Source organism: Anoplophora glabripennis, unplaced genomic scaffold, assembly GCF_000390285.2.
Source record: "Anoplophora glabripennis isolate ALB-LARVAE unplaced genomic scaffold, Agla_2.0 scaffold233, whole genome shotgun sequence".
Taxonomy (NCBI): Eukaryota; Metazoa; Arthropoda; class Insecta; order Coleoptera; family Cerambycidae; genus Anoplophora; species Anoplophora glabripennis.
The window spans coordinates 493,203-521,119 of NW_019416413.1; the positions used below are offsets into that span (position 1 = coordinate 493,203).

General features: G+C 29.2%; 2 protein-coding genes across 3 annotated transcripts in view; one reads left to right on the forward strand and one right to left on the reverse strand.

The window, feature by feature from the left end:
- The window catches only part of LOC108908511, a 32,916-nt gene extending 23,834 nt beyond the window's left edge, over positions 1-9,082 (reverse strand). Inside the window, exons 1-2 of the mRNA XM_018712567.1 lie at positions 8,986-9,082; positions 6,961-7,140 (exon numbers count right to left, since the gene is read on the reverse strand). Of these exons, the coding sequence (XP_018568083.1) occupies positions 6,961-7,140; positions 8,986-9,082 (277 nt within the window). The remainder of the gene's footprint in view (positions 1-6,960; positions 7,141-8,985) is intronic.
- LOC108908512 (neuroparsin-A-like) lies at positions 1,968-27,720 on the forward strand. 2 transcript variants are annotated; one of them, XM_018712569.1, is made up of 4 exons: positions 1,968-2,011; positions 22,131-22,246; positions 25,516-25,639; positions 27,432-27,720. In XM_018712569.1, exons 2-4 carry the CDS (start codon positions 22,182-22,184, stop codon positions 27,555-27,557), a joined length of 315 nt encoding a protein of 104 aa, XP_018568085.1. In that variant the 5' UTR covers positions 1,968-2,011; positions 22,131-22,181; the 3' UTR covers positions 27,558-27,720. The 2 variants fall into 2 exon arrangements, with proteins under 2 accessions (XP_018568085.1, XP_018568084.1); XM_018712568.1 differs by lacking the exon at positions 1,968-2,011 and adding an exon at positions 17,707-18,001.
- Positions 27,721-27,917: the final 197 nt, after the last annotated feature.

Below are 27,917 nucleotides of genomic sequence, written 5' to 3' on the forward strand. Positions count from 1 at the left end.
TATATTACGTAATAAGTGTTGTAAAAAGCATTTTACGCACGAATGGAAAAGTTACGCACGACGCCGCGTAGCGGCGAGTGCGTAATTCTATGAGTGCGTAATTGCATTACACCACGTATTACGTACTATACTTTACCTACGACCACTACTTTAAATACTTAAAAACATACCGTCTGCGATCAATGCAAGATTCCTATTACGTCGTACGGTAAAAAAGCGCACAGCTTGGTAAAAAAATCGCACAGTTTTCCTAGCAACCGCCTAGCAACGGTCAATACAAACAGTATTGTATTGGCCGTTGCTAGGCGGTTGCTAGGAAAATTGTGCGATTTTTTTACCGTACGTAATAGGAATCTTACATTGATCGCAGACGGTGTGTTTTTAAGTATTTACAGTAGTGGTCGTAGGTAAAAGCATATTTTGCAAATTAATGTCAAACTATCACTACGACTACACACTACTACAACAATCAAACTGCTGATGTTAGCATCGGTTTGCATTAAATCCATGTCTACACCAGGCTGAATCTCATTCAATTACAATCCCAACATTATCTGTGCTATTTCTCCAAAATAGGAGATTAACATTTAACTTATGAATAATTTAGTTTTTCCAGAAATGTATAAAATACGAGTATGTTGAACGAAAATATTAGTAGTAGGGTAAGGTATATTCTAAGTCTAATATTTATTTAACATCATCATAAATAAAAAATTTGATGCCTCTCTCATTTTGTACTAAGAAAATGTCTGCACTAGATGATTTTGTTATACTTTAACAAATAGAACAAAAATACTAAATTTATTCATATTAGAGATCTTTATCGAGTTTGCTCGTCACTTATCACTAATATTGTTGTATATATTTTTATATTAAGTACTAATTTTTAGTTACTCTTTACGCAATATTTCTTGTTTGCATCTTTTGATCTGTTTCAGAAAGAGTAATCCTTTAGTTTAATAGTATTACCTCGTACTATTTTTTTAGGGGATATAGCCCCTCAAAATTTCCAAAAGAAAATGTAAAAGCGTCTGTAATTTGTACAAACATCAAATGTTACACAAAGTTTTTACTAATACCGTTACTACAACATTTCAGCCATTTTTAGAAATTTTCTGCCCCTGGGACATAATAACCCCCTAAGTAACTTTGCTACCACTTTTTTGTTTGGCAAAAACTGAGTACTCAAAAATAAGTATCAGATAACCTAGTTTATTTTAGAACTTATGTTTTTTACAATAACTTGGAAAGAATTATTGCAAATAATTTTACTAATGAAGAATTTGTTGACATGCTGCATTTTTTAAAAGTTGAAAGGTTTTAAAATAAACCAAACTATCTATGTGTTTTTGATTATTCAATTTTTCAATAAGTGATAAACATTTTACGAATTTCATTTTGCAAAACGTGTTCTTTTCAGCTTTACCATTTTGATTTTTTTTCTATATTGTAAAAAACTAAAGTTATACTAAGTCGGAGAAACTATAAATAGTTTTGCAGAAATGTTTACATTATTTTTGTAAGATAAACACCTTTACTGTGTTGATATGAATTGATCTTACAATTGTTAGTTTATATGGAGCTCAAAGATAAGAAAAAAAAGTTGGTTGGATGACTGATATAAATATTTTGGGTACGCCTATTTAATTTGTATTTAAAAATATAATATCAATAATGTATTTAATTATTACATACATTAGATACATTTTAGTGCTACACGGAATATTTTCATGTTATTATCTTACAAACTATCTACAGCACGTTTTTAATTGATTGAAAATATTAGTTATCTATCCCGTCGACATTTTGAAAGCCCTATTAAATTTTATTCGGTAAACAAGCTGTACGCCAGTGGATAGGTCTTCAAGAGATGTCATGATCTCTTGATGTGTGATTTAAAAGACACTTCGAGGGTGTCAGTTTACTATAAAAACTGATTTTTGTCGAGGATAATCATCATTAATCTTCACACTCTCTCACTAATAACATCATATCCATCACTAACCTATAGGTGAGTCTGATTTAATATTGTTACGAACTATTAATTTTTTATTAAAATGTCGAAAACACTGTATTATTGTTTATTTTTTAATACATATTATTATCCGCTGCACATGTATTGGGGCAAGTTTAATAACTAACAGCGTAAACTTTTATTAATTAATTTTGAAATATTAGAAATATTATTAATAAAATTTTCTAACGGTTATAGAATCCAGAATATAAACTAATATCGTCTGTGTCCGAACAAATACTATGACTGAATTTTTCAAAAAATAACATTAAATTTGTAAATTTATAGTTTGGCTTGTTACTAAAAGTAAGATGACTGACTGATTATTTCAAAATGAAAACCATTCCTTTGATACCTCTAAAAACAAAATAAAAATAAAAAACATGTTTATAAGTTCTGTTACATGCCACTCTATTATTCATTTTAGTTGAGTTGTTTGAAGTTCACTGAATTTATAAAACTTGTTTACATTCTGTAGAAAACAGTGAACAGCGGATACAAGCATATACATATATCTTTTTCTTTTTAAACAAATATACTTTGTTACCTATACCAATATAAGAACCGTTCATATCCATCAAAGCTGTAAAGTGATATTTTTACAATATTCTACTTAAATAATATTCTTAAAATTGTTTCTAATACACTAGGCAAAAAAATTACAGCGCAGATTATTTTCTGCGAATTAAGAAATGTGTTTTTCTAACTGTAAACGTTTAAATTTAGGACAGCGCAAACATGTTCGCATGTAGTATAAACAAACTGTTTTTTGTAAATGCGATTCGAATTCTAAAATAAATTTGTTGAAAATCATACAATGATTATTTACTTGGACAATTTCCAAAAAAAAATCGTTTCACAAGTAATATGGATACATGTACATTTATACTGATAATCTAAATAAAAACACGTCACCGATTATTCTAGCAATTAGCATACTAGACCAATAAAAAATGTATGACTAAAAATCTAATTGAAAAACACTACCTATACTTCATAATATAATAAATATAAATATGGATATCCTTAAGAAAAATTATTCATGTCTAAAAATCTAAAAAGGTATAATTTTTTCAAACAAATATCGTAACAGATTTATTGACATTAAGAAAATAATGAATCCGCTCCTATTATGAACAGCGGAATCTTTATATTTGCAAGATATGTTCCTAATATGACCACATCCAAAATTTTCTGATACAGACATGTTTAGTCTTATTCTAAAGCATATAATAATAATAGCTAAAACATTAAAGATATTTTGAATGAACCCTAACCAGATTTCACAGAACCGTTTATGTATTTCAAATTAAATTTAATTCAATTTATTTGCCCAATAGAAAAAATAAATCCATTTACAGAATAAAATTTATGAACAAGAAAAATACCAACTGAAATAAAATAAAAAAGGAAGAAGAAATAATACATATATAGCTAGAATAATACAATTGATTATTATAAATAAATGATAAAAATACACTTAAACTTAAATCGTAATAAAAGTAAACATACAGGCCAGTTTAATTAATACATAACAGTGTAACGGTTATTAAACGAAACTCTGAATTAAAAAAAAATGCATTCAACTGATTCAAGAACTTAATAATGAATCTCATAAAAGTAACAAAATTAATAATCCGTACTCTAGCTTCGAACGCAAGGTAAAGTGTTTTTAAAGCGTCAACATTAGAAAATGACCTGCAATTTCTTATAATACAACGCAACTTTTAATAATAATGGGTGTGGCCATTTTTTAGCTACCTACACAAATAACAGAAGTTGTAAAAACAAAAACATAAAAATAGAAAATGCAATACCATACAAAGGAACAACAATCAAATCCAACAAACAACTTTATAAACCTAACTTTGTGCATGGTCATGAAATACAATTAAATTTTTTTTTTTTTCTTAAATGGGGCTAAAAGAATATCTTTTAGGAAGACAGGAATATTATTACACTGTTCTATTATATGGTAGGAGTAGGGCTTGTTAAATAGCTGCATTTGTGTTTCGAAATATCAGTAGCAGTTTTTTTATGAGTATTTGGTACTGTGAATATTTGTACGATATGTCCCTCATTAGACAATCTCTCTAGAATACTCCTATTAAATACATTTGAGATTACGAAATTTTACAACTAGGATTTTCAATAAGTTCATCGGCCAATAGCAGCTTATTACATTTAATAATTTCTGTAAAGTTATTAATAATTATCAAAAATAAAAGAGGTCCAAGCTTAGACCCTTGAAGAATATAAGATTCAACCGCAATTAGACTTAAACTCATTACAGGTAACAAAACATAGTTGACTTTTTAAATGATTTTTAAAGAACTGTAGTAGACTATTGGATAATCTAAATTCGTCTAATCCAAATAATGTTATACTATGGTTAATGGTGTCAAAGGCCTTACAAAAATCCGTATACACTACATCACCTGTTCCCCAGGGATGAGCAAGTAGACAATCGCGACGTAGAAAATACAATTGTCTACGCGTAGACAATAACCTAGGTGTAGACATAATTTGGAAGTGTCGACAATGTAGACAATGTCAACAATTACTAGAGGTATATAATTTAATAAAATATTACTTTATTGTTTAAAACATCTTTAACACTATAGTAAGTATAACAAAATAAAAATTCACATTATAAATTGCTGATTGACAGAATAAAAAAAATTAACAATTTACTAAAAATATTTTAAATTTTTTTCATTTTTATGTCTATCATTTATCACTACCCTTCATTTATACAGGGTGTCCGCAAATTTCACCGACAACGTTTGACTGCATATTCACGACGATAAATAAATACGATCTACGACAAAAAAATAAAAACTTTTTGGTTTTTGATTTACAGGTCTTCAAAGTTGTCAAATATAAAACTAATTTACTTAATAACTTCATAACCCTTTTACCGATCGCGTTAAAATTTGGGACATTTATTTGGACCATTATGGCATATGATTTATTAAAGCTTTAGTCAAATCGATATACTGGATGTTAGTTTTCTCCGGTTACCTCTCCCTTTTAGCTGCCGACATTTTTACAGTGGTTATACTTTTTTTAAACGGGCAGCAACATTGAAATGAGAAAATCGCCAACAGAAAGACATTCTTGAGAAAAATGGAATTGTTTGCAGGTATGTACGTTTCGGTTTGCGTAGTAGTATCACGGATTTGAAACTTGAGTTCAGTAGGCGATGAAAACAAGATGTTGATTGCTGTGGCTATCAGGTACCATCACTATTGTCGTGTTTCTTTAGGATTCTCATCACCCCACACATTTAAATTATGAAATGTTGGCAGTGCATCAAAACAATTAAACATTTTCATAATTTGCATGCGTGGAGTGATGAGAATCCTAAAGAAATACGACAATAATGACATAACCTGATAACCACAGCACATCCAGACCTACAAATAATGCAATTTTTCTCAATAATGGCTTCCTCTACGTGATTTTTTCAAGAGACAATATTTTTTTTAAATAAAACGACCTTTTCATTGTTGCTGTCCGTTTTAAAAAAATACGACCACTGTAAAATTTTTGACCGCTAAAAGGGAGAGGTAACCGGAGAAAAATAACATCCAGTATATCAATTTGACTAAAGCTTTAATGAATCATATGCCATAATGGTCCAAATAAATGTCCCAAATTTTAACGCGATCGGTAAAAGGGTTATGAAGTAATTAACTAAATTAGTTTTATTTTTAACAACTTTGAAGGCCTGTAACTCAGAAACTAAAAAGTTTTTGTTTAACTTTTTTTTCGTAGATCAAATTTTTTTATCGTCATGATTATGCAGTCAAACGTTGTCGGTGAAATTTGCGGCACCCTGTATAATCAACAAATTTAGAGGCATGAAGTTCTTTTATTTTAAGTGAATAGTACATATGAATTAATTTTTTGGAGCGTTTAAAAGTTTGAAAAAAACCTTTAATTTGCGCAGACGACGCAGGTATTTGTAAAAGTCTAATCGCCAATGTCGATAAATTAGGATGTATAGGTTTGCCATTCTCCAGAATATTAAGGGCCTTTTTATGTCTTTTTGGAGTATTTTCACATTTCAAACATTTTGCGGCATATTTTCTTATGAATTTTACTAATTCTAATCGTAGCCGGTCAAAATTGGAATTGATTTTTCGTCCACTCAATAGAACAGCTGTTCAACATTCTCTACATTGTCTACGTTGTTTACTTAATCCACATTGTTTACATAATCTACGCGAAGTCTACATGTAAATGTCGACAATCAAAGTTGACGCGTAAATGCCCATCCCTGCGTTCCCTAGAATCTGCGACTTCAGATGTATTGTGCAACTAAACTTATTCATTATTCATTCATTATTTTTTAATATATTTGGAACATATAACTTCGGTTTCTGATTTCTTTAAAACCACGATGACCTTCATTAGACTTAAAACGAATATTAAAATTTAAGTTAAATTCGTGCATAAAGTTGATTTGAAAAAGAAGCTTAAAAATATTTACCATATTTATGACCGTATCAAATATAATTTTACAGAAAGATATCTATTCGATTTGTAAACATTTACAAAAAAAATTGCATATTTGGGAGGGAAGCCATATTTGAGCAAGGTACCATGCATCCATCAATGTACATATTTGCGTCAACACGATTCTTAGAGAGATGTTTAATATTTTTTTGAGTTGACCATGACGTAGACTTATCTTCTTTCAAAATAATCCACAATTGAAACAATTTTATTCATTATTTTATGCAACTTATTTTTTCAGGAAAAGATACCTTTTACTTTTTTCTACTAATGAGACAAATAAAAAGATTCACTTTAGTTTTTCTACTGCTATTAAAAAAAATTAACTAATGTCATTTCTAAGTTGTATTTAAAATTATTTGCGTAAAAAAAACAGTACAAAGAAACAACATATCATATTAATTATTATAAAGGTATCTTACCTATCAGTTTAATCATGAGTTGTCTGAGCCATCTAACTGGGTACTTGTAGTTGGCAGATATTAGCACTGGCAGGACCAAAAACGAGTAAGTAGCCACACACCAGCCTCCTAAACTGACTAATAGAGGTGCATGTCCTCTTGAGCAGTATGGTAGTAAAAATAATACAGATAGCAGACAGACTGAAATAAACAAAGTCAATTAAAATTTCCTTTATTTGCGTTATGCTAACAGATTTGTATTCAGCTGTTCTTTGTTGCTAAATATACGTACATGGCTTTAAATCATTCCCGAAGGCACGCAAATTTTTAACTCAACAACGATTTTAAATTATTACTTATTGCCGAAATGGGTAACACGATAATTCATCAATTAGTAACGTTATCAGTGGCGCAACAAGTGAGTAATTTGAAAAATCTCAGATAATTAGATAGCTTCTTAAAAATCATGTTGGCGGTGGTAACATTAATTTCTATTTCTATTATTAAATTACGGACCTATTTTAAATTGATATTGGCACTAGGCGCCCACTAATCTGGTTAACTTGTTATTTAATTTAAAACTTTCTTTATGGATGTTACTTATCTCATACATCATTCAAGACCGTATGATATAGAGGGTGATAATTATTAGAGCTGTATCGTGTTTGCGTGCACTTGTCTTCAGTATGACCTTACAGCACGTGCACAAGGAATTTGAACCAGATAATAAATATAATGTTCCGCTTTAATGTTTTTATCTATTTTATATGTTTATTCTAGTGTCTTCCGAAAAAATCTAATTTATCTAATAACAGAGCCATGGGAAATTATCCTATCCCAAACATTTGACCTCACGATTATTTACATTGGGTATTTAGTTCTCGAAACTATGAAATCTTCAACTCCAAAAAGTAGTTTAAGTATTTGTATCTGCAATATTGTCAATGACTTCTTCCATTATGTTTAAAAAATCAGTAACAGCTTACTTGAGGCATACATTTCATCAAAGCAAAAATGATAATGATTCAAGTGATATCTTTTTTAATATTTCAGTAATACCAGAAAAGGAAAACAGCAAATTCTTACTATATTTGCTCCTAAATTAATACAGATATAATAGGACAAATAATTTGGCATTTACAAACCTGCCAATTTTTAATAAAAAAAAATCATTCTATGTGAAAATGTCACGTCTGTTTTTTGGCATTCTCGTGACTGACTGAAAATAGTACTTTGCACTCTTACAATAACACAGACATCTATTTTCAAACTTTTTTTAAAAATAAAATTCAAAACAGGAAATCGATGAAAAACATAACATTCAAATTTATGTACAAAATTTATATCTCTTCAAAAGAGGATGATAGATTTATTTTTGAAACATCTTTACAATCTTTAGATATTCTTGTGAACAATAATTTGCGCAGTATTATTCAAATCGTACATGTTAAGTAAGGGGTAGTTTTAAGGGGTGATGTCTAGTTCATCCCATTTTTTTATTTTTCTCCCACTCTATTATCTAAGTATTGATATTAAATTAATTTAAAAAAGTAAATTAATGGCAAAATATACTCTTGTTTAGTGTAAATATAAAAAATGTTATCTCTGTATTATAAAAAATAGTTGTATAAAAAATGTTTTCCATTTTGTAAAATTATTTCTAAATCCAATTATTGATTAAACAAATTTAATTTCTAACTAGTCACGATTTAGTTTTTAGCTCTAATATAATAAATAGTTGAGGAGAAAACTTGCAACGTATGAACTTATAAAGTATACATTAATTAAAGCTGATGTTAAAAATGTTTTATAATTTCCCAGTCCATAATCAGTTTAAATTAAATAGTCGTCGTTAAAGTATAGAAAGAAGTAATTCCATTATTTATTAATATACATAATTTTTTTAAAATCGACAGAAATAGGACGTAACTGAAGCAGTTTGTTTAAGAACACTATATATTTGCACATTCCTTACAAAATATATCGTTTTTTAATGTGTACTCCACATAAAGTGTTGAAGTGGTGAATATATAAAAAAGTACGTACCAGTTTCGGCAATTTTTTCATCCCGTACTTCCGGCTCTAACTTAGGAAGCGCGTGTAAACTTCTCAGTCTCCCTCGCACTCTAGTTATCATCCCCATCTTTCCAAAACCAAAGAAATGTTTATTCAGAAAAGTATATACTCGCTTAGCTTTATTAAAACAGCTTCTAAAATGGACACTTCTAGAAAACTTTCGCACAACTTCCACGTGTAAGTTTTCAGTACTAACACTGAAATAGAATTCAGAGGTTCGCACTCTAGTCAACACTTTTCTTTGTCTCGAAGCCGACTATGTTTACTTGGATTCTTTCAGTTTATTCATGTTTTGAACCGAACCCCCACTGCATCTTTCTTTTAGGCCAATTCTTGATTCTGAATTTACGTCAAGGCGAGTCTTTATACTTTTTGGCAACGATCGACTACTTGGTATCGAGTTTAATAACATACGATGCTTTTATTTTTAAATTAGAGTAGGTAAACATGTTTTTACATTGTTTCATGGCTTGTTTTTTATGCATATCCTCTCCGTATCTCTACAATGAATACATTGGGCTTTAAACTTTTTCTCCTGCCTAGTTCTACGCTACCTTTGGTATCAAAGTAAAGAAAAAGTTTTCTATTATTTTAATCAAGAACTTTATACATACATTAATTATGTTACCTGCTGCTCAAAATTTCATGATCTTTGAAAATAAACAGATTCTAATTGTCTGTTATAAATCTGAAAACCCAATTTTAAATACTAAAGACTAATAAGTGTTGAAATAACAAATAAAATTGTCAGCAGAATAGTAAATTAATGTCCATTTGTAAACATGTTATGACCTACAGTCATTCTAGAACAGAAATCCAGGTAAACCTAAAAATACGGTTGATGCAAATTCATTCCAACATTCTTTAAAAAAATAAAAAGGAAAGTCTACTGGGACCTAGTAGGGTGTAGAAAAAAATTCCAATTTTGGATCATTTAAACAATTTAAACGTGACTTAGAGTTGTGAAATATTTGTTATAAGTTACACGATATTTAAATAGTTATAAATTATAATTAATAATTGTTGCATTTATCTCACAAAGTATTAAAGGCGGATATTAAATTTTCTTTATAAAAAACACCATTTTTACATCAATTTTGTATTATCTCAAAATTCTCACAAATATGCGATTAATCATGTATATATCTCACATAGCTAATTAATGTATGATAATGGTAATTATATACTTTGTAAAAAAAACTGTGATTAACAAATCGAAAAGTCTATATTAATTATATAGTAAACATCCAGTACAAAAAAAAGAAAAAGAGTTGTTAGAAGCATACAATTGAACAAACAGAACTTTTGGTGAATTATAATTGTTAATAATTAATGTTGTTTATTTCTGATTGTAGAACTTGTGGAATTAGTCAAGTGGGGTCAAAAAATGATTACTGTATTAAGAGCTACAGATAGTAGCTTTTCAGCTGTCGATGTTATCACATAGAAACGAACCATGAAAATAAAATCATTATGAATACTCATTCATCATTTAATAGTGTTTTTTTTTGTGTTATTAATGGAAATGATAAAATTACTAATACAAAAATTGAAAAAAAAGTAATATAATAAACTTCTGAAAAAGCTATATAGTTGACAAAATAAAAGGTTTGGTACTCAAATATCAAACATTATCTTGCAGAGTGCACCATAACAAAACTTTTTATTTTTGCAGGAGTGATTCATTAATTAATCTATTTAATATTCATATAATTTTTAAAGCCCACCTGAATATTCGTGCTCTTTAAAAATTGGAAGATGTGTAAAAACCAATCCTATTATCTCAAAATGTTTTAGTTATTATCGGTTTGTTTCCGTTTAATAAATGTTATGGACTTTCTGTACTCCTTTCAATTTTTAAATACTTAAACTGTACAAACTCAGAAAAAAAACCAGTTTAAATTTTCTTTCAAAATATTTGGTTTAATTGCAAACAAGTGTATTCCTTATAGATACATTTTAATAGTCATTTCATATTTAGTTTAATTTTATCCATAATTTGACTAAGTCCTTTGAACCATATGGTACTATTTCGTTAGACATCCGGAATATATATATCTTGATATCTGGAAGTATTATTGAAAGTTTAGTTGTATGTATTTAATAATTAATATCTTACTATATATCTACTTTTGTCTAAAGCAACTATTTTTATCATATTCGCAATAAAAATTCACACCTACTACAAGAAACACAGTTAAATATGTTTGCAACTTTGCACGCACAATCCAAAAATAGTGACGTTTCATTAAATTTTAACGTCCAAATCAAAAATTCAAAACAGGATATGTGCCCACAACAGCAGTTATAACAAAAATATTATGAATGATATTACTCATATATATTCTGATACTCAATGAAACAGATAGTGGATAAAAGCATACAGTAAAGCATTTATAGATTATCGTAGGTGTAATTACATTTAGCTGTGTGAACTAAAGTCATGAGATGATTCTAGTGGGGCAGTTTTCAATGTACTGGATGTTTCGTCATAAAAATTCTAATTACTTCTTTTAAACTATTTTCGTAGAAGCAAACAATTCTCTTAAAAACACGTTTTCTAGAATTTGAATATAGAAAGTAGTAATTATTTCGTGTCTATGGTGGTACAATTATTGTGTCGTGAAATTAGAAGTACAGTAATTTATTATAAAAAATTTTATTATATTTGCAGAAATAAATCTCTATAAATTATACTGGCATCGAAAAAAAAAAGTCCAAACCTAAGAGACCCACATATCATTTCCGAAGGAATTCGATGCGCTGAACACGATCCTGTGGCCTAAATCCATGACTTGTCGATGAATTTCAGAGAAAAGTGAAATTTTTGTGTGAAAACGCCCAAATATGGGTTAAATCTGATTTTATCTAAATCTTTGTCCAAACATTTTCATAGTATTTTAAGACGTTAAACACGATGCTATTAGTAAAATTTACCCATGAACTCGATATTTCTCAGAAAATCCACTATTTGGATGAAAACTAGTCAAAATACTACGAAAATGCGGTATATTTAGACAAACTTCAGGAAAAAATTAGTTTTGACCCTCACTTGGGCAAGTTTCCACCCAAATATTGAATTTGCTGAGAAATATCGAGGTCATGGGTAAATTTTACTAATAGCGTCGTGTTTAACGTCTTAAAATACTACGGAAATGATATATTTGGACAAAATTTAGAGAAAAATCAGTTTTGACTCATATTTGGGCCAGATTTTATCCAAATAATAGATTTTCTGAGAAATATCGAGGTCATAGGTAAATTTTACTAATGACATCATGCACTTTTTTTATATGCCTGTGCTATTAAATTATTTAAGATAAAAATTTCTTAATATTTCATTACAGGCCAAAAAGTATTTGCTTGGTGTGCCAACCTACTGCCATTTCGACACTGTTTAAACACATATCCCAACAAAGTGTCGGCTCGGTTATAGCAGATGCAAAAATATTAAAAAAATATGCTGTCTCGTACACATGCCTTTTTCAATCTATGTTCTTAAACTTACAATTTTAATTTTCTGATACAAGTCCGATATATTTTTTTCGCAATAACATAACTCTCTTTTAATAGTGTACTGGACCTGTACAGGATATAAATCTTAGCAGATCGAAACGAGAATTGCTCAACCAGTGGTTTCAGTGCAGTTATAAATAAATTTATTGTTACCTCTCTAATATTTAGTCATCTGCACTGCATCTGCAAGCCCATTATACAACACGAAACAGCCCACTAAATAAATATTTATGCTTGTTAGTTTATAAGTCTTAAGTCATATTTTCGTCCAGTGTTTAAATTATGTTTTCATTGTCACATTTATACGGTTTCGCACCTACACAATTGACGCCAACATATATTTTCATTAATAGAACAGAAAATCATGGATAAACAGAGTTTATTGCTATTGAAAAGATGTGCGGTAACTTGTACGTCAATAAACCTGTCATATACCATTTACTGTTTTTATGGTTGGTTTTGAAATTTCAATAGGTTCGGCTCATGTAACAGTCGAAAATAATTTTGGTTCAACTAAAGTAAAATAGTCCAAAATTGATACAGTTCATATATTTATACATATAAAAAGGTTATATAAGGAATAATATAATACGTATTTAGAAGGATAACAAATTCTAAATAATTTTTATTAAATTAGTATATAGCCTATATAAGATAGTTGATTCCTGCAATATGAGCAGTTGTATGTGGGATTAGTGATCACCTTTGCGTTCTTAAGTTTCCGATATCGAACAACATTTCACTTAATTTGATAAGATTTTTTTAAATTTTGAATTTAAGTAAAAATGCCATATAGATAACTAAAATGTGGAATGTCGAAAGAAATCTTGATGGGTAATAATTAAAAAAAGTAGTAGTAGATTTAGAAATTAAAAATGAATAGACAGTTTTGAAATAAAATGAAGAGTTTCCGTCGTAGCCTTTTTGAAAGACTGAAAAATATATCCAAAGTTTTTGCAAAATTTAGTAAACCAAAAAATATAATAATTTATAATAAAATTAATATAATCTGAATATTTCTTACCATTAAGGTTATTGTCAACTTGTTTTACTTATTTAAATCAGTTTTACTTCTAAATTTATTTTGAGTCGTCTTATGACCTTACCTCAATATGACCCATAACTTAAGTTATGAATTGTTAAAAATCCTACAGATTATTACTTTATTTCAACCTAGAAGGACTATGTTGAGTTTTTTAACAAATTCTTTTCGCCATATCTTAAGAACCACCAGAATTAAAAGAGACATCTTGATATCAAAATAAATTGAAGATTTTATTACTGCATAAAATACAGGGTGTTAAAAAAAATTTGTTTAAAAATATCAATATCCACAAAGGAATTTTGAATGCACCTTAAAATAAAATAAAATGTTTTGCTCACACAATTTTCGTATAAAATAACCTAATTGAGTATATCTCTAAAATTTTATGAAAAACTAGCTCGTAATACACGCTATATTCATATTTATGAGAATGACCAAAAAATATTTTAAAAAGTCGTAACTTGGTAACGTGATATTTAAGACCAAAATAAATTTAAGGTTGTAGGGAGACCTCGATTGGATCAAGAAAATTTATGGTGTTCTATTTAGAACAAGTACACACATAAGCGCCAAACGTTTTTGCAACACACTCTATACAAGTTGTTAATTTTAAAATGTCCCATTGACATTCACACAACGAATTCTTCTCACTTACTAAGGATAATGATATAACAGAAGATGGGCCCACTAAATGGACAACCTGAATAATTCTGCAATTATAGAATTTCTTTTTTAAGTAACTTCTTTTAAAAAATTAAATAAGTAATTGATTTCTCAAAAATTTTATGATCATTAAATATAATCTAATGGAAAAAAGAATTTAATTATTTATAAGTACATATTTGATTACTGATAACTTATTAATAACTACAATACAATACAGCGCGGGTTTTGTTAGTGATATCTGCGGTATCACCACAAACAGTTTTTCTAAAAATGGATTACTGAACATCAAACAAAAGTAAATCTGTCGACGTAAATATATGTTGCGGTTTCCCGTCTAAACCAAGCAATTACAAGATATACAGTATTAACAATATTTTTTTTACTAAATGCTTAAGATCGATTCGTTATTTATCCCTGATGTCAACAATGGGATGTTTGCCAATCCCGATTTACTCTTGAACATTTAAAAATAATTGAATTACATAATGCAAATATATATTTGTTTTGTTTTGTTTAGACGATAAGGGCAAAATACTAGAATCCCGTCACATTTCTATAAAATGACGTAGGTGGTTACCGGAATTATATGTGAACACCACCGTGTCTGTGTTCCAAATAAAACTGCGGTTTCCAACATACTCAATATTGAAATAATTTGTAGTAAATTATCCAGAATAATGACTAATGATTATACGCACGTAATATACCTAGTTATCTGGAGAGCTCTAAAAATTCCCATTGTTGACCTCATTTCCTTACTAACATATCAATCCATTAAAGGGTATGTTAAAAAAAAACTTCAAAAAGCTTATATAAAGAGTGTCCCAAAATTCTCGCAAGAAGTAATTTTGATAGAAAACACAGGATTTTTATTAAAAATGAATTTTTTATTGATTCATATTCATAAAGTTTACAGCTTCCACGACATTGTCGAAATGTCCCATGACCATTTTCATAAATGCTGCTGAATTTCGTTGATATAGCGCTCAATTTCCTTCTTCAAAGCATGGGTGGTTGTGGGCTTGTTGGCATAAACCTTATACTTCAAAAAACTCGAAAGAAAATAGTTCAACGTCATTAAGTCGCATGATCTGGGAGGCCAATTCTGATTACCAAAACGGGAAATTATACGGACAGGAAATGACTCGTGTAGTAATTGAAATGTTTCCCGGGCTGTATAGTATGTGGCACCGTCTTGTTGAAACCACATGTCGTCTTCATCCATATCTTGCAATTTAGGTATAAAAAACTGGCTCATCATGTCGCAATAGCGAACACCATTAACTGTTATTGCCTGACCAGTCACATTTTCGAAGAAGAATGGTCCGATGATGCTTCCAGCCCAAATCCACACCAAGCAGTGGCATGTTGTGGATGCATTTGTTTCTCAACAATCATTCGTGAATTTACTGAACCCCAAATGCGAGAATTTTGTAGATTAAGAAAATGAAAATGAGTCTCGATGATTTTGTTGAAAAAATCGGCATCCACTTATTCCACAATCCATTCAAGGACCTTTCTTCGTTCTGCGTGGTCAGTAGGTTTCAGTTCTTGAGTCAGTTAAACTTTGTAAGCACGAAGATGCAAATTTTTCGTGAGGATACGCTTCTCGAAATGTCCAATTTTTAACCACGACGGCGAATTAATGTTCCTGGACATTGAGCAACACTCTCACGAACTGCTTCAATGTTTTGTGTGGAACGACTTGTGAAGGACGGCCAGAGTGTTTAAAATCACTAATTGACTCTGAATTTTTCAATTAATCTCTTCGCAGTTGGTGAAGTTATATCACTGTTCCGACCATATTTTGTATGAAATTTGCGAACTGTACCTTTAATAGTTTTAAAATATTGTTAAACAATTGAGACGTGTTGTTCCTTTCTGTAGAGCTCCAGTTTGAATAACCCTGAATTCAAATATTACATAAATTTTGGGCCACCCGAAATATTATCGTGTTTTTTAAATATTTTAAAAGCTATTGGAAGAAAAACAGAATTGGGGAGGTGAATTAAACTTAGTGACCAAGAAATGTTACGGAGAGTCTTTCCGTATCTTGTAGATATAAATGTAGCAAAAAATAACTTTTAAGGTTTACTTTTTTATATTTTATTCCCACTTAAATCATAAAATCTCAAACAACAGAGCATTTGCGCTTCCCATTTCATACAATCTTTGCATCTTAGTTTGATAAAAGCAAAGCTCTCTATAAAAGATCCTTATATGTTTTTAGCCTTGATACCCTGTATTTTTTCTTTATATTGCCTGTGAAATTGGTTATATGAATAAGTGAGATTCAGTTAAAGCTTGATGATAATATAAAAAAATAGACGAATATAGGTATTAGTAAACGATTAAACATAGGTACATTTTTCGATGAATTTGACTGCTATGTTGAAAAAAGATATATTAATTTTTTTTGCATTCTTTTACTAAATTTGTCAAATGTAGGTATGTAGACAGATATCGTGGATACAGAAGCAATATTTTTTTATTTATCCGCTTTTACCAGGATGATATTTTTAGTAATCAAAAATAATTCTTCTTGCCACATTTTCCACATTCACAAAAATACCATCACAGCGATTATAATTTTATGAATGAAATTAATTTTAATTTACTGTAACTGTATGTTAATAATTTTAAAGATTATGCAACACATAAATAAAACAATTTGTTTATTTACTTTACTTTATCTATATTACCTTTGAAAATAAGAAAGCTAATTCGGAATTCATCGCTATGGTAGTTTAGTAATAATAAGGATTTCAAGCAACACATATAAAAACTATAATGGCATAAATAAAAGATAAAACAGAATAAGGAATTTAAAATTTTTTTTCTTGTACACATAAAATAAAAATGATTTAAAAAGTTGAATTACTACTAGCCAAATAAAATAAGTTGCTGATATTCACATGAATAAAATTTGTCACCATAAATAAGTTTTAATATATTAATACATACCTGTACATTTTATAATCTCTGCATGATTACCCATAACAATAGCTGACAAAACTTAGATAAATAATTAAAACTAATTATTCATAAAATAGCCTAATGTTAACAAAAATAGTGGTTTTTCTAAATCTGATAGATACCTATAGCTATGATAATCGATATCTTAATAAGATAAAAGTCTAAATTCAGTCCGATCAAGAACTATTTCGCTAGATCATAGAATATCACTTTTTCAAACTTATCAAATAAAAATAATATGCGCATATTTTCAGCAAATCACTATAATTTTAATTTTTTAAATTTGTCTCCAAATTAAATATTTTCTGCATATTGGTACCTATTTTTATATATCACAATCCCTGAATATTGACTGGTAAAGCATAAATAATTAAAATTAATTACCCACCATATAAATAAAGATATATGTGGTGGGATGTCTAGTCAGAGATAAGACAGTCTGAAGAATACCTTAAAGTTAAGGCTTCAGTCTATGGTCTTTCCTTGACTCACTAGCAGACTGATTCGTCTAGCTCTCTTCTGGCCACTGGCCCATCCGAAGCATTTCCGGCACATTACTACAATTTTTTAATGGATAAACAGCTGTCAAATTCGATTTATATTACTTAAAAGTGACAAGTTTAAATTCCCAAAATGTGTTCGCAGAGTTCTGTATTTTCTATGTGATTTAGTTATATTAGTATTTTGTTAAATGTGCTTCGATAGTGATTTTTGGAAGTTGATGGTCACATTCGACAAGGATAAAATTCAACTCTTTGTGTTTAAAGGCAGCACAATTACCAGGTAACATTTATTTATATAATTCTTGCGTTCATTTGAAGTTTTCTTATTCGAAAGTAATACTTACCGCTAATGTAATATTTAGTTAAGTCAAATGTATTATTTTCTAGAATTTAATAATTATTTATACGTTTTCCAGCGTTTTTTGTTAAGTTTAAAATAAAAATAAACCTCATTTAATATTTAAACGACATTCTTGCTTTTAGTAAACTTGAAGGTATATAGGTCTAACTAAAATACTTGATCAAACTAGATCACAAATTGACAAAAAACTTAGTAAATAATAATAATATAATTATTATAAAAAAAACGTATTTTTTTTAATAAAAGAAAACCGTTGAAGTAATTTCATTCAAATTTCATATGTAGTTTTCTTTCAAGATATTTCACTTTTATCATCGGTTTCGAGGTAAATGACATAAGTGTATTGCTAAAAGAACTAAATGTACGTATTAAGGCGGTTTTTATAACACACTTGTTTTCCGTTTCTTGTTAAAATTAAAGCCCCAAAATTTAGATCTATAAGAAATGCAAGTATGCATAATTAAAACTGCAGGTTATTTGGGTCGCATAATTAAGCATTGACCATACCCAATAATTACTAAGTTGGCCATGAGATCTGCGAATACACACTATTTCCAGGAAATCTGTTGTTTATGGGAAAATTATTTTGTTTAATTGAAACAAGTTGCAAACGATAAACATGACTTTGATCCTGTATTGTTTCTGTATACATCGACGCTAATGGCTATATTAGAATTAGATTAAGTTAAAATCATTAATACCATACAAATGTAAAAAAAAAATAAAACCCAGAAGTTGAATGAGCAGCTGCTATGCACATTATCTGAATTAAACGTGTTGCTAAGATGAAAATCTTTTGTTTAATGAAAACGATCTGTGAACATGGCTATGTCATAGGTATATTAAATAATTTATGAAAGCTATAGGAAGTTAAAATGCAAAAAATTTTGAGTAACGAAATATGTAGAAACTTTTCTATTTGAATAGTTACGTTAATTAATAAGTAGCATGTAGCATGACTGACTTGTAATTAGAAACTGAAGTATTTTTAAAATGTTTGTTTTCCTCGCAGTTCGACATATTTTACATTGAAAATCACATTTACGTGTACAAGTAAGCTGTAAAATGTCAAAATTATTGGGTGAATTAAATATAGAAACAATTTTGAGGAAATATGTAGTGTAATTAAAATTTCTAGTAAACTTCAATAGCGAGTTCCACGTTACAAGTTAACAAAAAAGTTTTCATAATCGGGGTATCCGAAAACAATTCATTTTCAAGATACAGAGTATTCAACATTAATGAAAATGCATGGTCTACTTCAACTTGCAAAAAAATAGTGATTGCTTCAATTATTGAAAATTACTTGGTGTTGCGACATTTTTAACAATAATTTATCAATACATAGTATGACATTTTACTATTTATCTCGAAATTGGTGAATCTTAATGGCATGCCATTAAGATTTGCCATTTTTGAGATAAATATTTCCAAGTGTAGCGTTATGAGTTTTACAAGAAAAAGAGTTGCCATTCACTTTCACTATAATATAAATAATGTTATTGTAAATAGATGCAAGCAGTTTAAAGATATGGATGTTGTTTTGATGCAAAATTGATTTTTGTTCCCATATCGGTTATATTATATCAAACGCCTACCAAGAATGTGGATTTTATTATGAGGAATTCTCAATATTTTAAGGATGTTTCTACCCTTACACTACTCTTCAATGCATTTGTCAGGCCAAAGTTAGAATATGCATCGTTTATCTGGAATCCTCAATATGAGGTTCACATTTCTAACTTGGAAAAGGTTCAGAGGAAGATCTGTTAAATAGATTTTACTTTCAAGTTTTAGTCTTGCGTCGAGTCTACTTTTCCATACTTTTTCTGTGCAGATTGTTGTCCTCTTCTAAAGATTGCCTTGACATTCTAAGTAGTATTCACTTTAATATTCCTTATGTTCAAACTTGCTAAAATCTATTCTTCAATGTATCAAATGTGTACAAATTATGTAAATTATCAAACTTACTTTGATATTTAATATTTTAAACTATACCGCTAGTACTACAAGGCGGTGCATTTTAAATTTACTTACACTTAGAACTTGTCCATCATTTTATATGTTACAATTTATTTTTAATATTTTATTTATCGTTAATTATTATTTTTGTCTCATTTTCTAGTTATATAATTAAGCTTGTATTTTTAACTCTGTTTTTAATTTATTATGTTTTTTCATCTAATCTTTTACTATTTTTCCTGTCCTTTATTGGATTTGTTTCTATTTGGGCAGCTATACTTCAAGTAAATAAATCTTAAAAGTTGTACTATGTCCCTTTTTTTTTGAAATTCTTTGATATTTTGTAATAATAGTGAGTCTAATTTGTAACACCTTGAAAGGTGATAAAAAATTACTAAATTCGCCCCCGAAAGTAAATTCCTGTATATAAAAAAACTGTGGGAACTACACACATTTGTGGATCATAAACTAAAGTTGCACACCAAATTTGAATAAAATCACTTTTCCACTTTCTTATAAGTAATTTAAAAAATAACCTTAATTTGTGTTAATTTTAATCAAACCCTATTAGAGATTGTTCTTAAGATTCCAAAAAGCTTTTTATTTGATTCAATTAAATTAGAATTTACATATTATTCAATTGTGTCAACGACATACTTGCTTCGAGTATTTAACCACACAATATTTTATCAATATTTTATTTTAAATCAAATATTGATATTTGATAATACCGCTTAATTTTAGATCACATTGACTTAAAAATTAAGAAATGTTGCATTTTTATTTTCATAATTTCTATGACCACTTCATCAAAATTCCAGCTTACTTAAATCTGGAATTAACGAAAATGTCGAATGTCTTAAACAAGTCATCAAATTTGTTTTATTGATTTCGTATTTTTGTGTAAATTAATACATATTTAGATATGACAAATACTGAACACAAACCATAAGATTTAAAAACATCAATGAGGTTGAAATTTCCATTTGCTTATCCTAATAAGTTTATTTGTATCTCATATTTCGCCATAATATTTTAATTCATTACATCTCTGAAAGAATTTGGAGAAAAATGACGTTAAATTTAATAGATAGGTATCTGTTTTTTATGCTAGGGCCACTTTTTAGTTATAACCAAAAGAAAAGAAAATCTTCGCAAGAGAACAATTATTGTTTGTTCCTTACATTTTTATTGCCTATTATTGTTTGATACATTATCTTTTAGCTTAATTTATGTATGACAGTTATTAACGATTATTTAATATTTATTGCAGTAAACATAAACATTTTCTTTTTTTAAATCTATAGAATGACCGCCAAAAGTTTATGTGTATGAATCAATGTATGTAATGATTAATACTGCCCTGATATGCAAGGTCGTAACGTAACTGAAATTTTGTTGGTTGACTTAATAGCGGTTTTCGATTGTTTTCAATACCATCCATTTTTATTCAAAAGTTCTGGATGCAATTTTATTTAATTAGAACATGATTTAGTTTAGTATACAAATATTTAGGTGATTTGATAAGTAAAGGAGACATTACACAAAAATTAAAAATTACAATGAATAAAAGACGTATAAAAACCGTAAATAGACTTTATCTTCTTTAATTTGAATTTAATCATTAGAGATGCCGAGATACAATCATGAAATGGCCCAAGTCAATATTTATGGAAATATCATCAGTTGCCTATCGAGGCAGAATATTGACAATAATACTGATTAACTTTGTAACTCTTTGTAATAATCAAAAAAGTTACAATAACTAAAGCAGAGATTGAAATAAAATTTATTTTGCATTGAACTTATTTGAACAGTAGGTATTATCTAGCTATGCTATTTCAGTTAATAAAATTGTACAACAGATTTTATAGTGAAAACAGGCTTAATAAAATGGCCATATTCAAATATGAATGATGCTGAAATATGTTTCGAAAATTATTTTGCTAACTTCTATATCAATTTTAAGCAAACATTATTGATTTAGTAAAGATATATGTATAAACCTTGTTTTCACTTAAAATGTAAAATACATAGTTTTTAGTCAATTCCTTTTTTCATAACATATACATACCTCTCTTTCCAGCACAAGCACTTCAGATCACATCCCAGCTTCAGCAAAAGCTGCAGCAACGCTATGCGTTCCACTCTAGTCACCTTACTTCTAGCTGTAGCAATTGCGCTTATTTTGTTATGTGACTTGTAAGTATATCTTAATTAATTAATTATTTATTTATTAATTAAAAATATTTCTTACACCTGCAATCTAAACTCCAGTAACTTAAACAGTTGCTGCCTGCTAAAGTAGTTACATTCGTTGAGTGAGAAATAGTACTCTCACTCAACGGTTACATGTATTATTTTAAAAAAGCTGTTAACATAATAATTAAAAAGCAAATAATTTTTTAAAATAAACCCTTGAAAGGCTCATATTCGACTGCTATAAGTTCCTCAATATTGTAAAGCCTGATGCGATTTTATTATGTGAGAATTTTTGAAAAATTGTATTTGCGATATTTTGTCTAATAATTCCATTACATTTTCATTTTTTTATTATTTTTCGTTTTATTTATTTTATTCTTTCTCAATAAATATTGAAAATGGGGCACTTTGAGCTTTCACATAAATAATAGCCCCCTATCGTCTTCGTCTAGAAAAAAGTGGTAGAGGTTAGTTTTAAAAATAAATACCCATAAAAAATATTGAATTTTGCATAAATATGCATTACCTACTTCCCCGGCAATTCGCTATGCAAGATTACAAAATTAAATATTGTAAAAATTGTCAAATTCCAAAACTACAGGGTGTTGAAAGTTTAATTCCAAACAACTTTACTTCATTAAATTTTTTAATACCTTATACGATAATAGAACTTTACCCACACAGAAATATTTTCTTTGTGCGTGTCAAGACACAAATAGAGTTAATGTTACAGATTATTTTTTAACCAACATATTCGTTTCCCAAAATATAAAATTTCGTCTAAAAAATTTTGGGCAGCCCTTTATATTAAATGTTGGAAAATAATTAACATTTATATGTTTCTTAGTTAGTATAGTGTATTATTGAGTTTTTGTATATTCAATTCAATCAGAATTTTTTTACGAGAATTTATTTTTTCCATAAAATGACAAATAAAAATGGTGTCTCTCTTATCAGCTTGCATGGCCATTTTACCCTTATTCTTACCCAGTCATACCTAAAATTTACAGAAAAATCACTATACAATCAGTCAATCAGTTAATTATGTATTAACTTTAAGTTCAATGATATGAATATCTCTGAAAATGCAAAATTAACATTTTTTAGATTGTCTAGTGAATATCAAGTAATCGACCTGTAAGTCGGCTTTAGACTAAACATTTTCTTATCCGAAAGAATAATTGTTATGCCTCAGCTTGGCTGAATTCTTAAGGGAGGAGTTAATAAGGGTTATTTAGTTTCTTGGAGGAATAACCATTACAATGTTTAAAAAAAATTCGAAGTACCTATATACAAATTTTGCATAGGTAGGCCTACCAAGCCATCAAACTGCATCAACTGCAAAATCTGTTTTGGTAAATAATTCCCAATAAAAACGGGTAAACGTACTCTGTTTTTTAAATATTATTTTAATTTTGAAATTCTTAATCTTTATTTAAAATTTGTACCTACTTCATCAATTGAATTCATTATTGATTATTAAAATTGGAAATTAAAATTATTATTAAATATGTACTTTAATGTACTGAATGAATCTTGTTTAAAAAAATTACACTCATTAATTTATTGTGACGAGACTATCTCTTATGAAACGTGATCGCTATCATCACGATTTACCGGAATTTTTATAATTGGCACACAAAAAACTTATTTGACCAGAATGTAGCCCAAGGATACTAGACGTCTTATTATTAAATGTAATTTGTGTCGGACAATAATATACAAAGCAATTTATGTCATTAAATACTGCAGTTCTTTGGAAAATATTTTTACAGCAATACTTAAATTTTAATTACTATAATAATAAAAGAGCTAGTTTATATTAAGGTCTACCGTAAAATGAATAGGTAAATGTATTAAGCAATTTCTGCTTTAATAGGTAACAAGTGGCACATTTTTACATGGTTTCACGTTATATAAAAGTTTTAAAATATTTTGTATATTATAGTAAATAGCTACAGTACGAGGTCTGTTCAGAAAATAACCGATTTTTTTTAAATTACGCGCTAATGGAGATATTTAGTGATATGCAGTTGGCATGTGGATGTTCTTGGATTGTTGATATCTCATTTAGTTTTCCTGATATTGTTATTTGAGTGCAGCTTATTTAAGTGTTAATGACAATTTTTGAAATATGGGATTTTCTGGAACAATGAAGCAACATAAAATTTTGCGTGAAACTGGTAACAACTTTCACATAAACGTTTCAACTTTTGAAACAAGCCTATGGAGGTGAAAATCTGAATCGTACGCAATGTTACGGATGTTTTTACGATTTAAAAGTGGTCATCACTCAATTGAAGATGATCCTTGACCATGAAGGCTTTCGACTTCAACTAATGACTCCCACGTTCTGAAAGTCAAGGATCTGGTGCGTGAAAATCGTCGATTGACTGTCAGATAAATTGCAGAAAAGATTAGGTTAGGTTCCTCGTTTGATGACCGAACAATAGAAAGAAAATCGTGTGGATGTTTGTCGGCAACTCCTTAAACGATGAAACATTCATTCAAAGAATCACAACGGGACAGGAAATCTCGATTTACGGCTATGAATATTGAAACAAAAATTCAGTCAGTACAATGGATTGGCAAAAGATCTCCACACCCCAAGAAAGGACGTCAGTCTCGATCCAATGCCTACGTATGCTTACTATTTTTTTTCGAACTCTTGCCTCAAAGTGAAACAGTGAACCGTGCATACTGTCGAAGCATTTTACAACGATCACGTGGAAAAATCCGCAAAAAGAGACCAGGGTTGTGATGAGACAACTCATGGTTCTTGCCGTTTTCAGACTATTTATGTCATCAATTCGTCATGGACTTTAAAAGTCATTTTAAATGAAGCTATCCAGTACTGTTTTGCGAAATGAAAGCATCGCTTGGAAACGTGTGTGAATAGGAGAGGAGAGTACTTTGAAGGAAACAAGGACCAATAATGTAAAATTATTAATAAAGTTTAAAAAATAAAGTTCATTTATTTCCAACACAGACCTTGTACACATTTCCATTTGCTCGACATCCAGCAGCTTTGTTTATAGAATTTATAGAAATGTCATTATTATTATTCTTATAAATGATCAACTAATTTGAACTACCTGAACCGTTCTTTATCGGAACCAAAACAGAGTCTTACTGATTAACAATACTTTGTAAACAATTGTGTTCGAAGATAGATAGCACAATAAAAGTTAAGATTCCAAAAAGTCCACTCTAATAACTGAATATTTTTTAAAGTTAACCTTGAATGAGGTATTGTGCATTTGTTACAGGTCCTTAGCTGGCAAATGGGTTTGTAGACCTTGTGATAGTCAAGCTGAATGTGATGAAGACCCACCAGAATACTGTGTATGGGGTGAAGTGAGAGACGCTTGCAACCGACGAATGTGTGCCAAGGTATTTTTTCATTTTATGGACTGTGGCATTTAATTTAATTTGTAAACATCAAAAGGTCATTACTTGTGAATATTCACTACTAATATGCTTTATATCTGTGATTCTAAAAATTGTGAACTGTTCTTATTTATTTATTTTTTTTTTTTGATGACCACATAATCAGAAAATGTTTCTTTTATTTAATTATTGCTTAAAAAAGGACAAAAAAAAGTTTGAAATGAATGGTTTTATTGAGGATACACTCTGCCAGAAAAAAAAAACAAAACATTGATCTTAAAAAAATAGGTGGTCTCGTTATTCTTTTATGCATACAGACTTGAAGTAAACAATATAGTATATAGTAAACAGCGACGCTGCGGTATACTTTCATAATTAATAAAGCAACAGGAAAACAAGAAACACAATATAAGATAGTCAAATTATAGTAGTTATCGTCATGTAAAGTTCAAATAGAAACTAACCAGCGGCGGCGTCGAAATTAGGAAGCTGTCAAAATACAGTTATTTAATGTTAAGAAAATCTCTCACGAGAATAGATCATTTTCAATCAAAACTTTGGCTCCTCTTAAGCTTTCTTTAAAGAATTCACTGGTCTCTAATAAAAGTTAAAAAAATCAACAGCAAATAATAGATAAAAGTTAATTATATTGCTCTAAGGTTGAATGTACCCATTTAGTTATACTTCATTCAAATAACTGTGAACTTGCGTTAAACTTTTTCTTCTAATTTTCACCTACATTCCGCTGCTAACGTTGTCAATGATGTTTGGACTGTTAACCGCGATTGGTGTGTTAACTATAAATCTTAGAAAGATGAAACTCCGCTTACACCAGCTAGCTACTGTGCGGAAACTGAACTATAGTAGGATCGTATTCGATGCGAAGTAGAGCAAAAAGTTGTCGGTCTTTTATCAAATCGTGTCATCATTTTTAGGAGGCGTAAGATAAATCATTTCAAATTTAAAATGAAATTCAATGTAAAATCTGAAATACCGCTGCATACGCACTGTGTTCTGGTAGTAGCTGTAGTCGCCCAGGTGCATCGAGTGTACGAACTGGTCGGTTATACGTCAAATACTAATCTGGCGAGCTTTGCCGTCAATTAGAGAGCGCTTCCAAAAAACAAGTAAACAACAGTGGCGCGTACAGAGGTAAAATGTAGTACATATGTGGAATTTAGGAAACAAATTGGATTTATAATAAATTACATTTAAAATAAATAGTTTATGAGAATAAAGGAATTTTTGTAGGAACAAGGGTGCCAGACCTGAACTGATCCCCTCGTCCCTTCATAATGTATAAAGAAATTATTCAATTTGTAAAACCCTTAAAAGCGTACTTCATTGGTTCCCTTGACAGGCAATGATTTATTACTTTGCATCGAATATGATCCTACTATATGCTGAGTTTATATCTTCAATAGTTCTTGAGTAATTGACCAAAAACTGTGTTCCACTTCCAATCTTTAAGAGATCAAGAAGTTCGTCATGGAAAAATATGTTAACTCTTATTTTTTGTTTATTTTGATTAGAGGAATCAGTCCTGACAGTTTGTAGCAATGTGGCTATACTTGTTTACAGATTCGTGAAAACATATTTTTAGTTGTTAAAAGACAGAAGTAATTATTAGAAAATCATTGACAATTGAATTTCAAAGTTCATTAAAAATCATAATAAATTCTTACGTAATATAAGAAACTTAGATTTCTGTCTTGAGGGACACCAAAGCTGTTCCGATTTAATTGTAGATGCAAATATAGATATATTATGATAACAGCGATAATCCTTTTTTCAGGGTCCCGGCGAAAGGTGTGGAGGAACTTTAAACATTTTGGGACAATGCGGTGAAGGCCTGATGTGTAAATCGGATGAAATATGCCACGGTTGCTCCATTCAGACCATGAAGTGCTACAACGACTAAACTTATTCTATGTGATCTCAACATTCCAAGAATCAGTATTACAATCTTCATTTTAAATATTTAAAAAGATAGACACTACCAGAACAAATATTTTTAATGATGTGATTTTTACCTGTATGTAGATATAACTGTATTTATTTTTTCTATAACCTCTGAACCTTTTCCGACGAGTGTCAATAACGTTATGAATATATTCATGTCTTTGTACATTCCACATTTGAGTTTTTATTATTCATTCGTTTTTAACTAAATTTAGATTTTCCTCCCAATTATATGTACATTACATGTTTATCCATTGGTCCAAGAATGAATATGCTACAAATATTTTTTAAGAGTTGCCAAAAACGTGTATTATCAAGT

Bases quoted from the DNA above. Each gene is read 5' to 3' on its own strand.
- LOC108908512 (XM_018712569.1), top strand. From the start codon at position 22,182: ATGCGTTCCACTCTAGTCACCTTACTTCTAGCTGTAGCAATTGCGCTT. The intron at 22,247-25,515 runs GTAAGTATATCT...CATTTGTTACAG, and splicing joins CTTATTTTGTTATGTGACTT to GTCCTTAGCTGGCAAATGGG. The intron at 25,640-27,431 runs GTATTTTTTCAT...TCCTTTTTTCAG, and splicing joins ACCGACGAATGTGTGCCAAG to GGTCCCGGCGAAAGGTGTGG.